General features: G+C 38.6%; 1 protein-coding gene across 2 annotated transcripts in view; it reads left to right on the plus strand.

Moving 5' to 3' along the window:
* Nucleotides 1-15,143, plus strand: part of RNF38 (ring finger protein 38) — a 106,869-nt gene that overhangs the window by 77,110 nt on the left and 14,616 nt on the right. For both annotated transcript variants that reach the window (XM_058044313.1, XM_058044314.1), the window contains 3 exons: nt 3,237-3,430; nt 8,409-8,622; nt 11,420-11,587. In XM_058044313.1, coding sequence (XP_057900296.1) covers nt 3,237-3,430; nt 8,409-8,622; nt 11,420-11,587 — 576 coding nt within the window. The remainder of the gene's footprint in view (nt 1-3,236; nt 3,431-8,408; nt 8,623-11,419; nt 11,588-15,143) is intronic.

Raw genomic sequence — 15,143 nt, forward strand, 5'->3', positions numbered from 1 at the left:
ATGAGACAACTATACTCCGTATGTCAGTGAAATGATATCTTTTGGGAATGTCAGTGGAATGCCCACTTTTAGGGATGGGATTGTGTATTTTAGTGGTCTTGCTGCTTCTTTTACTAGTAAAAGTCACATATGCTACAAATAGTAGCATGCTGCTACTTTTACTAGTAAAAGTCTGATGACTTTGTCCTGGTACTGCTTTCTTTAAATATGAAGTAATCTATATTCCTGTTCTTCATGCTCTTTTGGTTCAGTGTATTTTAAAGAAGGGTAGTGAGTTTATGTTGTTAGTTAAATGCTAGGTAGAATGTTCTTGATAACTGCCATCAGTCTGTTCTTGTTGCATGTTGGACCCTGTATACTGTATGGTTGAAAAAATTAAGAATAGTGCCAGAAAATATTTTGAGTACGAACAAAAAACAATAAGAGCCATTTGGGATTTGGAGACTTGTCATTTTGGAAAGTGTCGTATATTCCACAAATAAACTACTAAACTTAGTGGCGAATAATAATAAGGTAAGCTCAAACAACTGTCTAAAATACTGTCAATATATAGTTATTCCACACGCTGATTGAAAATAATATGAAAACAAAATTATACAGGATTTGTGTCTTTTATTAGCTCCTTGTACTTTTGTACATGCTAGTATTGATACAATTACCACATGAGAATTGGTTTCTTATGAAAACTAAGACAAAACATGGGATCTTCAATTAATTAGGTCTATATTGCAGTTTTTATAGAATCTGTTTGCAAATAAGTTGAGCTTAGCTTTAGGTTACTTCTTTTTCAGTACAGAAAAAGACACAATTACATTTTAAATCTCTGTACATGTGGTTCCAAAAAATTGTTTTACCTTTATTTTCATTCGAATGGGAAACAATTTTGAGTAAAATTACTGTTGCTTACTGCAGAGGGCAGTTAGCACTTAGAGAGTTTGAAATATCTGTGAGCGTTAGTAATCTGGAGTGGTGATGAAGGCAGCTGCTTAGCAGTTTACATCTCCACAGTGTTTGGAGTGGTGCACTCGTGATGCAAAAGGAAAAAAAAATAATAATAGAGGAGCCGTCTTTCTGTGGGGCAGGGTATATTAGTGTTAATGCTTGGGAAGGGTGTCACATTTAAATTAGGGCAGTACCAGTGGGAGATCCCCAGCCAGCGGCAGGTATAGATTGTATTAGGATAGAAGTGGTTATTGTATTCTTTCAAGATTTTGTTTTCTGCCACCTTCACTAAATCCACTTTTTTTTCTTCCTCCATTTGCCATTTTCTTCTGCACTCACAAAATCCCAGCATACCTAATTTACCAGCACTTTTATTACCTGTCTTTCTCTTTGAATAGACTTAGTCATCATGGTGAAGAAGTTGGACCACAAATCATCCTTCTCTCACTCTTGTAGCACAGTTGCTGTAAGATTTGTCCTTTGGCAGTGTTCTCTGAAATCTGATAAAATATGTGTTTTCACAGAAGCCATGCTCTCAAGGCACTTACTGGGTATGTCTTCCAGTTGTATTTTTTTTTGGTGTTGAGCAGCTCAGGGCTAGCAACCTTCTGGAAGAGTCACCCTTTACCTGGACATCTACTGTCATGAACTATGAGGTGCATACCTGCCTTTTAACCTACTTTTCTCTAAAAAATTGAAGTGCAGTTGGTTAAGGAGTTCAAAAGAGATTGAGCAACAAGCAGATGCATGGGTTATCTGGATAGTTCTCTAAGGAAGATGACTGTTTTAGATAAGATACAGTAGGGAAAAACTACAATCTGTGTTAAAGTATTTGAAGACAAGAGACTGAAAAACTCTAAAATTTTGTAAAAAATGGCCACAAGTCAAAGAGAGGAAAAATACCTTTTGTCTCTTGAACACTTGAACAAAACTTCTCATTCTTAAAGGAGTGTCCTTGCACTGCAAAGAATGCTGGAGTACAAACTGTATGTTGATGGAAACCTACCAAGAAGCAACTAAATACTGTTCAGAAAACAAAATGCTCCTGTAAAGCTAAGAGGCAGGAGAGGTCCAGAATCCAGTCTGCAGATAAGTGTGAAGTGAGGCCTCTAACAATCTAGGGCGAGGGGGCAGTTCTGGAACACAAAGCCATTGCAGGCAAGTTGTTTTCTCTGCTTCAGCTATCTGCAATTACATGCAGATGTGATTGAAATAGTGCAGTGATGGACTAAAACAGAAGTGGTGGAGTGACTGGACAAGCTAGAGGCCAACTAAATACTAGAAGTTTGCTTGCACTAGGAATTCTGACAGAGAAGTTCATGTGATGCTTGGACTCAAGGGTAGTTCCACTGGTAGTTCATGTGGTTTTAGTTTTTTGTTCAGTTGCTGATCTCTGCAGTTTGATGTGTAGTTTTCTGTATTTTCAGTTGTCGTGTCTATTAACAGCATGATGTATTTTAATTTTGGCAGAATAGTGAGTTGGAGGGGAGGGATGTTTATTGCATTTTATGCTGGCTTCATAGGCATTGGTGGGAGCTTCTGAAAAGAATGACAGCTCTGTCTGTTCGATAGCATGGACACACAGTGGAAGTTGTGTTCGTAGCCAACTGGGAAAACATTGCTTGGAGGTGAATGACCTTCGCATCAGCCCTGGAAATTTCAGGCACTATGAAGGAATAGGCCTTGTGGAGTTAAAATTTAAGTTTTAACTGGAGATTGATAATTTTTTTTTCAGGTTAGGTGTATGAATGGTTATGATTACAGGAATAACTAGAAGGATGAAGCATCTCTGTGCTGAGTTAGCAGAAGTAAAATAGGCTGCAGTACAGAGCAAATGTCAGATTAGCTAGGAACAGACCTGATAGGAAGGAGGTCCAGTGCAGAGAGTAAGCTCTGTATACCAGCTGCTTACTGACTAGTACTGATTCCATTGCTGTGAAGTGTGTTTATACATCTTCCCATGCTTCTGTAGCCTGTAAGTGCTATTGCAGGAGGAATGTAAAATAGATGATAGTTTACTTTCTTCATGTTACTCTTTTCTGGTAGAGTTTTGATTTTGCATGGATGTTGGAATTTAATTTTTCTAGCGGTTAGGGAACCATAAAAAAATCAGCATTTATAAACAAAATATGAAGATGAGTGCTTGTAGGTGCTAAATTTCATGATGTCTTCAATTTTCAAGGAGTCACTTGTAATGCTAGGTGCAAAGTAATACTCAAGTATGGTTTGCAATTCACTCATCTGGAGGTTGGTTTTGTTTTTGTTTTGTTTTTATTTTCTTTGCACTGGTGTAGAGTGAAGACAGTCCTAGTCCCAAGCGACAACGCCTTTCCCATTCCGTCTTTGACTACACAGCAGCATCACCAGCCCCATCATCACCAATGCGACCATGGGAGATGACATCAAACAGGCAACCTCCTTTGGCTCGACCCAACCAACACCACTTCTCAGGGGAACGATGCAACACACCTGCACGAAACAGGAGGAGGTAAGCAAGCTGGGTAGCTTGGGAAAAAAGTTCTTATTCTTTCTGAGTTTAGCTCAAGGAAAGTGTGTTTTGGGTACACTGACTAGATTACACATGTTAAACATGCTAACATTTCCTTTGAGCTGTAATATAATGCAGTTGTGACTAAAAGGCTACTGGAAGTATTTCAGGCTTGTGCATCATCTTATCTGAAAAGTCAGCTTGAGGAAAAGAGTGCTCCAAACATTTTTTATTATGAACATAATTCTCTATTACTCTCTGCTGAGGTAAAAAAAAATGTAGAAAAGTGCAAGGAAAAATGTTTCTCATCAGGGTACTTTTAAAGGTGTTAAGAATTACTCGTGTAATACCATCATTTTCACTACAGTCACAATTATTATTGTACTTAAAACCAATCAAAATAAAGATTAGACACACCAGCTGGGGAGATGAGAAGGTTAGCATAGTGTCACATGTTTGCTGAGGTGGGTGATTCACGTGTAGTAGTAATTAGATTTTCATGTTGGTTTTAGCTTGTGGCTCATTAACTTCTCAAAGCAGAGATTTTGGAATAAGTTCTAGTGGTCATGGAAGAGAGAAATTGGAACTGGGACCTGGATGGATGACACTCTAGCAAAATATGAGCTCACAGATTTTTTTTTTTGCTATTCTAGTTAAATTATCCAAAACAGAAGCTTTCATTGCCTCACATTCTGCCTCAAATATACTGAGTCACCTTATGCAAGCTAAAACACACTGTCTCTGTTTGCTTCTAAGAAATGTTTTTGCTTGGTTTGTACTAAAAAAAAAAACCAAACGTGTCTGCCCTTTTTCATTAATATTAAATTTAGGCTTAAGATCTATTTAGCTAGTTTTCTTCAGATTCCACAAATAAAATTTGTCAACAATGGTCACCCAGTAGTTTTGCAGCAAGAGAGAGGTTACAGCATGCTATTTTTGTATCTTTGCTTCAACTTCATGAATTTGAAAACCCTCAGTCAGTGGCATGTAAAATGTGCAGCTCTCAATGCAGCTTGTCAGACTTAGGAAAGAGATTAAATTGTGAACTTAAAAGGGTTGTTGTGAAGACAGAAGATCAGACCTTTCATATAGTTTGGTACAAGGATGCTCTGTTAAGGGCATTTGGCCCACAAAATGATCTTGACCTCAAATGTTTTGAGCTGAGATGCCTAACTTATGTGTATTCAGTCATTTTTGTTTGGTGTCCAGTCAGCTTACACAAATTTCTTTGCAGTGTTCATTAACATCTGCAGAGTTAAACAGTGCTTAACTAACTATCTGTCTAGTTGTCTGGCTAAATGCTAGACAGCAGAATCTAGACAGTTTGGATATACCATGGGATGAAGGATAAGAGCAGAAATGTGTAAGGGCTGAATATGCACAGGACAAGTGTCTTGCTGTTCAGATGCAGTCAAGTGCTAATGAAGTAGTAGCCTGTGGCTTTTTATCTTCAGTCTGACAGGAACTGTTAGGTTGGCTGCAGCTTTATGAACACAGACATTACTCTTTATAGAGCCAGCTCACCTGCTCCTGGGTAATAACACAAGATTTTGCTCTAATCAGAGACACCTGAATGTATCAGTACTTTGTTTCCCTGCACTTGGGTCAGTTCATTTTTTAGTTTGGGTGCAGTGTTGCATTTGAGCTAGCTTCAGGTCAGTTCCACAATAACAGTGCACCTAGTTTCTTCTAGAACCAGCGTTTTTAGGGAGAACAATACATACATGTTTCTTGTTTTGCAGGAGTCTTTCTGAGTCTTAAGAGTGCTCTGGAGTCATACCAGAACTAATAGCCATTCTCATAGATCAAAAGCTTTAAGATCATTATGAGTGCCTCTGTTATTAATGCTTTAGGTGAGGTTATGCTTATGCTTTTGAAGCAATTTTTTTTGTTGTCCCTGCTTTGTTTTCTCTTCTCATTGCAGAATGGTTTCAGAGTTTGGCAGGCTTTCAGGTTTAAGATAAGATGAAAGGTGAACTCCAGCAGCAAATGGTCACTGAGCTCAAGGAAGCGGGCTAGGGCAAGTGCAGGCAAAACCTTTGAAGTGTGTCTAGTGTGGACATCACTGCCCTAGTATCATCAGCATTAACTCCTTCATCCTACCAGTTGACTCCTGTTGATCAGGACAATCTGTCTTGGGTATTTTTATTACCTGTATTTTTTTTTTTTATTACCTACCTTGCTATTTTGACCTTTCCTCTTGGTAACACCGATTTTGTACTGTGCCTAACACAAGAGTGCCCCGATTTGTTGTGGTTTTTAATTCTGATTTGTTGTAAGCAAACAAATACTGCATTAATAAAGATAGCCTTCTGGTGTGAATTTGCAGAAAGATTATTTTTGTCTAGATACTTATATATCTTGTCTAGATACTTAAATATCTGTACTTATAGTACATATAAATTATGAATGTAAGAGCATAATGCATGCCAGTGTGAAATAGAGAAGGCCATTCCAATTTATCAGTCATTGTGAAATGGGGGTATCTGTACCATTGCTGTGCCTTACCTTTCATCTGTGCTTCCTTTCCTCCTTGTCTTGAATGTAATTCTGAACTAAAGGGATTCAAGAATGTCTTACTGCAAAGAAATTACCCTTGTTACAAATACTAAGTTCTGCACATACTAACTCTGCAGTTATGGGTACCTTTTGATGGCTGTTCTTACCTGAGGGTAGGAATTCCTGCAACTTTTTCACCATTTTCATCCTGTCTCTTTGTTTTAACCGGGCATTTGCCATGTTTATAGTGTGCATGTAGTAACAGAGGATTTTTTGTGGCTGTTTTTAAAGACTTCAAGCCCAAATTCATTACTGAAGTTTATTAATAGTTTAGACCCATGTCTTGACAATTATTCTGAAGTAATTTCCAATAATTCAGAAGCTAATAAAGCCATGTATCCAGATATTCTGAATTTTGCTGACTGAAAGGATGGTATATTTATAATTCTGCACAGGAAAAAAATACAGCTTTGCTTTTTTCCAGAGAATGCTACATATTCATTAATTTTAAAAGATACTCCAGAATTTTTGCCAGCCTTTGTTGGCTTTTTCATAATTCTGGGTTCATGGAAAAGTAAAACCAGGCCTTTTAACTAAGACAGAGGCAAGATTAGTTTTATGAGAACTACTACCTTGTCTAAGAAGCCACCTTGTCTAAGTGCTGGTGGCAGTTAAAAGAATTTTGTTCTTCTGAAGCAGCTGTGCTGTCTTTTGTAACTTTTCTCTATTTTTGGAGCTTTTCCAAAGAAAAATCCTCACATAGGTATTTTTATGTTAAATTATTCAGACCATTTCTGTTTCATAGCAGGATATAGCAAATTTAAAACAACTGAGTACTCCAAGCAGTAGAACATCTTCTGCATTACTAGTTCCATGATTAGAAATTATATATGCAGTTTTACCTAAGGAGAATGTAGCAGTTATACCATATTAGTAATAAAGCAATGCAGCATGCAGCAGACACTTCAGGAGAGAAAACTGGATTTAAAATACACTAGTAAGAAGTAAAGTTTAGGTTTCTCAGTGGTTAGAAGAAAACAGTTTGTATGTTCTGCCATGGTTGTTTATAAAAATAAAGGTGGTTATGCATTTTAAAATTTGTTTTTTTCTTTGCTGTGTTACAGCCTGGCCTTAGGCCTTCTGCCTGACCTGTTGAGAATTACCATTTGTTTCAGTTCTAAGAGAGGCAGTAGTGTCAAAAATCTTTGTGAGGTAGGGTAGGAAAAGAGTGGCTTGAGACATTGTATCATGTGCTTACAGTTGCATCTGGGTAGCTGTTGATGTGGTCTCACTTTCCCCGAGTGTGTCTGTTTCATGCAGCACAAAAGTTGGACTCAGCCTGAGAAGTATCTGGGATTTGCCAACAGGTTGCAGGTTGATATGATTTTTATTTCATAATAGCAGAAATTCTGTTCCATGCAGTTGGAGAGGACATGTTCTACTAAGGGTCACAGATTCTTTTTGTCTCTTCTCTGCAGTTTAGGTCCTTTAGCCTGTTTCATAAATTGGAAACCATTTCACCCTATGTGGCTTTAATATGCTATTGCTTCTGGGACCTGTAACTTGAGTGTGTGGTGGAGATTGGAAGGCTTGTGCTGAAAGTACTGCAAGATCATTTTGTGCTCTCAGTGCTTTCCCTTTCCAAATAAATGAGAAGTGACTTGTTCAAAACTTCTCATCGTGAGTTTATCATATCTGTGTGCATCATTTTCTGGGTGCTGAACCTGAGCCAGTGGTCTCTGATTTCTAGAACTTTTAGCTCAAGATAGTTGCAGCTCTACTCAGAACTTGTGCACAATTATATAAGAATACATAATCAAATCCTACACCTGTAGATCGGTTGCTCTAACAGGTATGTGCTGTGGTCTAAGTCTGTCTACAGAAGTTCTCCACTCTGGAAAAGAAACAATGCCACGATCATAATTTTGTGGGACCTCCTGGAGAGAATTTTAGAATGCACTCAAGTTATGCAGTGGACATGTGAGAGCTGAAAAATTAATTTGTTTCTTCAAAGAAGTCTACTGTTTTGTCTGCTGTCACTAAGCAAGCAATCAATATGTGGTGTGGTTGAAACATAGACCCTGGGGAAATCTGTGATCATTTAATGAAGGATTTTTACTTAGATAGAATAAAGGCATGGGAATATCATGAAGATTGCTGTCTTGACTTTTGAGTACTACTGTGGCAATCCAAGTGTTATTTTTTTAATAAGGTAATATTTGCATTGCAGTTCTCCTCTTGGTTTCCCTAACAGCACTAAGTTATGCTTTGCTAAGCATTTCCATACTGAAAAAAGTGTCATTTATAAGGATTCTAGAAGTTCTGTCAGCAAAAAAAAATTATTCCAATCTACTAAACTTGTTCTAGTAAAATTTTCCAGTTCAAAAAATTCCTGGATATTTGATTCTCTTGAGGTTTTAGTTAGTAAGAAGGATTTATGTCATTTACGTAACCTCTAATTTTTTTAATGCATTTCCAGTCCTCCGGTTCGACGTCAGAGAACAAGGAGAGATCGTTTGTCTAGACATAATTCTATTAGCCAGGATGAAAACTATCACCATCTCTCCTATGGACAGCAGCAAGCAATAGAAGAGCCTCGAGCTTTTCGCCCACCGAATGTATCTCCTCGTATGTTGCACCCAGCTGCTCACCCACCACAGCAGAATGCAGTGATGGTTGACATTCATGATCAGGTAAAATTTTTACAGCACAATGAGAAGGCTGTTCGAGAGGTGGTGTTTGGTTTTAGGGGGTTTTCCCACCATCTTCAAGATCCCTCTCCTCACCAGATCATCTCGTCTCATGGTTGACAATGAAAGTCACAGAGCACTAATTTCTATTTGACTTCTTACAAAGTGGTGGTTTTTGTTGAATATTATGTGTATGAAGCATTGGAGTAGGCAGTGAAAAAAATAAACTCCAAACATTCACACTTTTAATAAAGAAGATTGATACTTAACAATTCATACTTAACACTTTGTCAGTACATAAATTGGCATATTTCTCTATGTCTCTGTCTCAAACCTTTGAAATGCAGTTATTTTGCTTTTGTATTTAGTTTCTTGCAAGAAAGATGTAGTGTGATACTTATTAATTATGTATTCTATTTCACATGAAAGGCTTCACCTTAGTTTAGGAGTCACAAAATAATACGGTTAGAATGTATTATTTAGAGGTAGAATTACAATGCCTATAGTTGGTTGTCTGTGTAGCAGCAGGAATCACAATAGTTTTGTTGCATAACTAAATCAGCTCTCCAAGCCTAATCAACTCCTCCTTAAATTATATGAAAAAGTTATATTCAAGTTGGTCCAGAAAGTAAATAATTCCTCTCCGTGACAGCACTTTGTATAGAATTCTGTAATTGAGAACCTGTAAAAGAGGTTTTGGGCCTCTCACTACAATAGGGACATTGCATTGATGGAGCATGTCCTTGGAAGAGCAGTGGAACTGGTGAAGGATCTGGAGCACAGATCATATGAGGAGTTGCTGAGGGAGCTGTGTGTTTACCCTAGAGAAAAGGAGGCTCTGGGAAGACTTTACCAATCTCTAAAAGTACCTGAAAGGAGGTTGTAACCTTAGCATTGGTTTCCCAAGTAACAAGTGACAGGACAGGAGGAAGTTGGACAATGGTAGTGTAGACTGGATATTACAAAAAATTACTGAAAGGGTGGTCACTGGCTTCCCAGGGAGGTGGTGGAGTCACCGTGCCTGGTGGTATTTCAAAGACATGTAGGTGTGGCAATTACAGACATGATTTAGGGGTGGCAGTGCTGAGTTAATGGTTGGACTTAAGGAGCTCAGTGGTCTTTTCCAGCCTAAATGGTTCTGTGATCCTGTTGAGGTAACCTTTGTTGTTGTCTACTAAATTAAGAGGCCCTAGCACAAGAACACTGCTTGCTGCATAGCTGCGAGTAGATCCTAGATGTCCACATCGGGAGCTGCACACGCACAGAATGCAGCTGTAACATCTGTGCTTAAAAGCTGGTTGGCATTCAGTGCAGATGCATAGCGCTAGTGTGTCACACTCTATGTGCAGAGCAGTTCTCAGCAGGGAAGTATTTGCATTTGGGACCAAGTGAAAGATAGATGCCAGTGCCATTCTAGCATCTCACAAACTTATATTTTTAGGAGTTCTGCTGGAGGTCTGAAAATGCTCTTGCTTTATGTCGTAAGCTCATTACAAGTCTGGCTGAACAGTTTTCCATTCCACTGCCAAACACCATCTGTGATTAGATGTATTTCCAGACTGACTGAAGTCTTCCATGGTGCTACTTTCCAATTCAGGGGCATGAACATTTTGAGAAGTCATTTCCTTATTATTATTATGAGCAACAAACATTCCAGGATCACATATAGCATTGAACTTAGGCCCAGCTTTTCATAGCAGAGCCAGAATTGGTTCACGTACAGTGTCTTTCCTGAACCTGGTTTCTGTCATTATTGATGTTTGAGATTTTAACCTGTGTTCAGTGATCTGTGTTCTATTTTGGTTTCTTTATTTGACTGTACACTACCAGTTTGGTAGTTTAGCTCTCTTTGCTCCTTCTCACCTTCATGAGGAGCTGTTCTTGTTCTGTTTTAAATAAGAAGGTTCTATTTTGCCTGATCATGAAGGAAGAGAGTACTTTGAAATAATTACTTTCAATTAATCTGTGCTTCCTGACTCTTAAACCTTTTCAGTTTTATTAGAGATTGAAAATGTTAAAAGATCGTTCAGTGTTATAAGAATCCAACAAAATTTCAAACAAACAAACATCCCATGTGGTTTCTAGGTGCAGAGTACCTTTGGATCTTGGTTTGATGATTAAATTTTACGGATTGCCACTAGTTAGAAAATTTGGTTATGTGGTTTCCTAATATGAGTCTGGACAGTTGGGGTCTGCTGCCTCTTAGTCTTGTTAACTTCTCCTTTTCAGCTTTCTAGTTAGCTGTTCTGTTAGTTAAGTTAGGAATTTAGCTTAAATGCTGGCTTGAAAATGAATCAAGAGAGTTGTCTCTTAGGAAGAAAGAAAATCTGGAAAATTGTTTTGTTGTTTAAAGATACAAATCTCTTGAATTAGTACTGAATCAGTCCCTTCAGAACTGAGAATTCTTGAGCTGCTTGTAGATTAGCTTTTTATGTGGAGTTACCACCTTCTTATTTCATAAGAAGGTTAATTTCATAATTATCTTGGGGAGAGAAGGGAGGGTAGGCAGGCTTAATGGTCTGACATGCTTCTGAGTGTCTGAGGTGCCACTGAAGTTTTAACATGTTAAGCTGAGAGCTCCCTCTTGCCCAGAAATTCTGAATTTTATCAGTAAATAACATTCCATTGATTAAAACATTTTAATGAACACAAATTACAACCATGCACCTCCTATTACACTTCCTTTGTGAATATATTATTTTTCTGATGTGTAAATAAAAGCTTGTCTTATTGTGCTGTACAAGAGTGTTAAGACTTTACAATAAGTTATTAAATACATTTTCTTTTCCTTTTGCTGCAGATCCATCAGGGCACAGTTCCTGTTTCATACACAGTGACAACTGTGGCTCCACATGGGATACCACTTTGCACAGGCCAGCACATTCCAGCCTGCAGCACGCAGCAGGTCCCAGGTTGCTCAGTGGTTTTCAGTGGCCAGCACCTTCCAGTTTGCAGTGTGCCTCCCCCAGTAAGTAGGTCTCTCTAACTACACCAGCTTCAGTCTGTTTTTCTAGTACAAATCTAAAATGTCATATGCACTACAATATACAGCGTCTAGTGTAGACTTTTGATGTTGGTATAATGTTGGTCTCTGCCAGCAGTGTGTAACTTTGCTTTTCCTGTGGTGCTTTCTGTGGAAAGAGTAAGCCTGTGTTGCACTGAAACAAAACCCTTGATATGACCCATCTATTTCTTTAGGCTGCCCATTGAAGAGTAAGGGTAGTTTGTGTTTATCATGCCCAGGTACCATTTATCCCCATCAGAGACAACAAGGTCTGCAGCATGATACTGGCAAGTCTAGATTATTTGTGAGAATCAGTTCCTTTCCTGTCAAATTGGTGAAAATCTGTTACATAAGTTGATGTATATCCCTGAGGCAGCATGAGAGACAGGCTTTTTCTTCTGTTTAGTGGTGATGGTAGTGGAACAAAGCAATCTCAGAATAAGTATCTACCCAGAGACTGGAACAATTCTTAGTAAATTCAGCAAGGAAAGATGGAACATATCCTAAGAAACAACAGAGAAAAATCTGAAAATTAGGGAAATCCATCCAACGCATACTAATAATCTTACCCTATGCTTTGAATAGATATATTACCTGTGTAATTCATAAAAAGTTTTCTAATTCAACAATGCAGTTTTCCTTTTAATACATATAGGAGTAAAGCTCTGGTTTTTGTTTTCAATGTACAACAGTTAATCAAGTGTATTGAGAGAATAGATCCAGTACAAATGAATATAAACAGTTAGGTTTCTGTAGCATCAGTGGGCAGACTTTATGCTTTCTTCTGTTAAAGCATAAAATTGAGGAATAGTTTTAAGTTAAGAGAGGACTCTGGAGGTTGTCTGGTGGTCACCTGCTGCAGTACCGGCTTCCAAGTATGGAGATTTCACAGAACCTGTAAGTTTCTGCTTCAGTGTTTGACTGTCCTTGTAATGAAGAACTTCCTTTGGATGTCTGGTTGAGTTTTCTTTGTTGCATCGTGGTCCCATTGGTCTTGTGCTCTTTCACTTTGCTTCTTGGGGAGGTCTTGGATTCTTCCTGTCCACTCTCAGGAAGTAGTTACACACAGGGGTAAGGTATTGGCTTACTTTTCTCTTTTTAAAGAAGAACAAGTCTAGTTCTGCCACCTCTTTTATGCAGTTCTCTCCAAGTCATTGGTCATCATGACTTTCACCAAGACCTGATCATCATGTTGTCATTGTGTTTGGCACTGACATGCCCAAAACCGGGCCCAGGAATTGAGATAAATGTTACAGTTTCTGAATGGAGGAGCAGAATCTACTAGTTTCACCAGTTGCTTTCTTAGCCATGCATGCCATAGGCCTTTTTGGGTAAGAACACTATGGGTATTATGTATGTGTCCGCGACAACTTCACTTTTTTGCTGCAAATCTGACTGCAACCAATTAGTCTCAGAGTGTCCTGATCCATGGAGTTACTCTTGTCCAGTGCCAGACTTCACATTTACCTTGGAACTTTAAATAGTTCCTGTCAGCCAATTTTTCCAGCCTATAAAAATACATCTCAAGGTAGCACGTGCCCTCCAGCATGTCACTTTGCTTCCCAGCTACATCTGTGAATTTCCCAGTTTCCTTTTGTCATTTCATAGTGACTGAAGGAAACTGGGAAATCTGTCTATCTCACTGCATGTGTCACTATGAAATAAACAAATGCCATTTATTAAACACCTTTATCAGTTTTAAAAGTTCTTCAGAGACCACGATGGCATCCAGAGGGACATGGACAAGCTTGAGAAATGGGCCTATATGAAATCTCATGGGGTGTAACAAGGCCAACCACAAAGTGCTGCACCTGGATTGTACCAACACAGGTTGGGCATGAGCAGATGGAGAGCAGCCCTGTGAGAAGGACTTGGGGGTGCTGGTGAGTGAGAGGCTGGACATGAGCCAGCCATGGGCACTCCCAGCCCAGAGAGCCAAACGTGTCCTGGGCTGCATCCAGAGCAGCGTGGGCAGCAGGGCAGGGAGGGGATTCTGCCCCTCTGCTCTGCTCTGGGGAGAGCCCACCTGGAACCTGCATCCAGCTCTGGGCTCCCAGCACAGGGAGGACATGGAACTGCTGGAGTGGGTCCAGAGGAGGGCCACTAAGATGGCACCTCTCCTGTGGGGAAAGGCTGAAAGAATTTGGTTTGTTTAGCCTGGAAAAGAGAAGGCTTTGGGGTACCCTAATTCAGATACTTGAAGGCAACCTAAAGGTATGGTGGACTAAGACTTCTTACAAAGGCATGTAGTGACAGAACAAGATGCAAAATGGCTTTAAACTGAAAAAGAGTAGGTTTAAATTATATGTCAGGAAAAAAAAGCTCTTTACTGTGAGGATGGTATGGCACTGGAACAGGTTGTCCAGAAAAGTTATGGATGCCGCATCCTTGAAAGTGTTCAAGGCCAGGTTGGATGAAACTCTGAGCAACCGCGTCTAATGAACGGTGTCCCTGCCCATGGCAGGGGGTTTGGAACAAAATGATCTTTAAGGTGCCTTCCAACCCAGGTCATTCTACAATATGTTCAAACTGAAGAAGTTTTCTAAAGCTTGAATGAATAAAAAGGTAATTTTCATTTCTTTCTGCTTTGAAGTTAGAGTCACCTCATTTGCTCTAGCTTTAAAAAGTGACATGGGCATAGCACAAATCAAACATTTGCAAACCTGTATAGGAGCTATGGTAATCTCCACCATGTAGAATTGTATTTCAGTGTTTCCCAAAGAATCTCATGTTTTGAAGAAGACTCTGAGATATTCTACCTGCAAATTTATCTTCAGCTATTTCAGAGGACAGTTTTCAATTTAAAAAAAAAGGTTATTAAAAGCATAGAAACATTTGTTTATGGTACTTATTTTTTAGAAAAATGATGTAGTAACTGAGGGAAAAGTATAGTCAGCATTTAAATTAAAAATAGTAGTTGGATCAAATTAATCTACTAGTATTCTGGTGCATTTGGAGGTTTATGTTTGGTCATGATCACAGCAAATTGAGATGATAGTTTCACCTCTGCTACTGAAATCTAATTTTAAATTAATTCCTTTTACCATTTTATGCTATTAGAGTCAATATGTAAATGTTTGCTGTGTGATATGACTAATAAAAAAAATGAGAGATCAAAACTGGGTGATTTTTCAAGATTTGATAATGAATATCTTAATTAAATGTTGTTGTAATTGTTAAAAGTGTAAAAGAAATGCCTGGCATTCTCATAACAGTTCAAAGTGCAGCAAAAAGGAGATTGCAGGTTCCTTGCTCCTCCATATATAAAGGTGGAAGTAAAACTGAACAATGCCACAAAGTACATTCCTCTTTCCCTGCTGTGCTTTCAGCATTTTATTGTTCAAACGTTAATGCTGAAAGTTGCTTTTTTGTCAGGTATTTGAAGGAGGAGAGAAAAAGAGCTATTTTCTGTAGTATCTGTCACTAGGGAGCTGCTTTCAGAGCATAGCATTCACCCAAAAGTGCAAAAGAAAGCAGACATGTGAATTATTCATAGTATATGAGGCAACAGGTTTTTAGG

Source organism: Melospiza georgiana, chromosome Z (assembly GCF_028018845.1).
Source record: "Melospiza georgiana isolate bMelGeo1 chromosome Z, bMelGeo1.pri, whole genome shotgun sequence".
NCBI classification, from domain to species: Eukaryota; Metazoa; Chordata; class Aves; order Passeriformes; family Passerellidae; genus Melospiza; species Melospiza georgiana.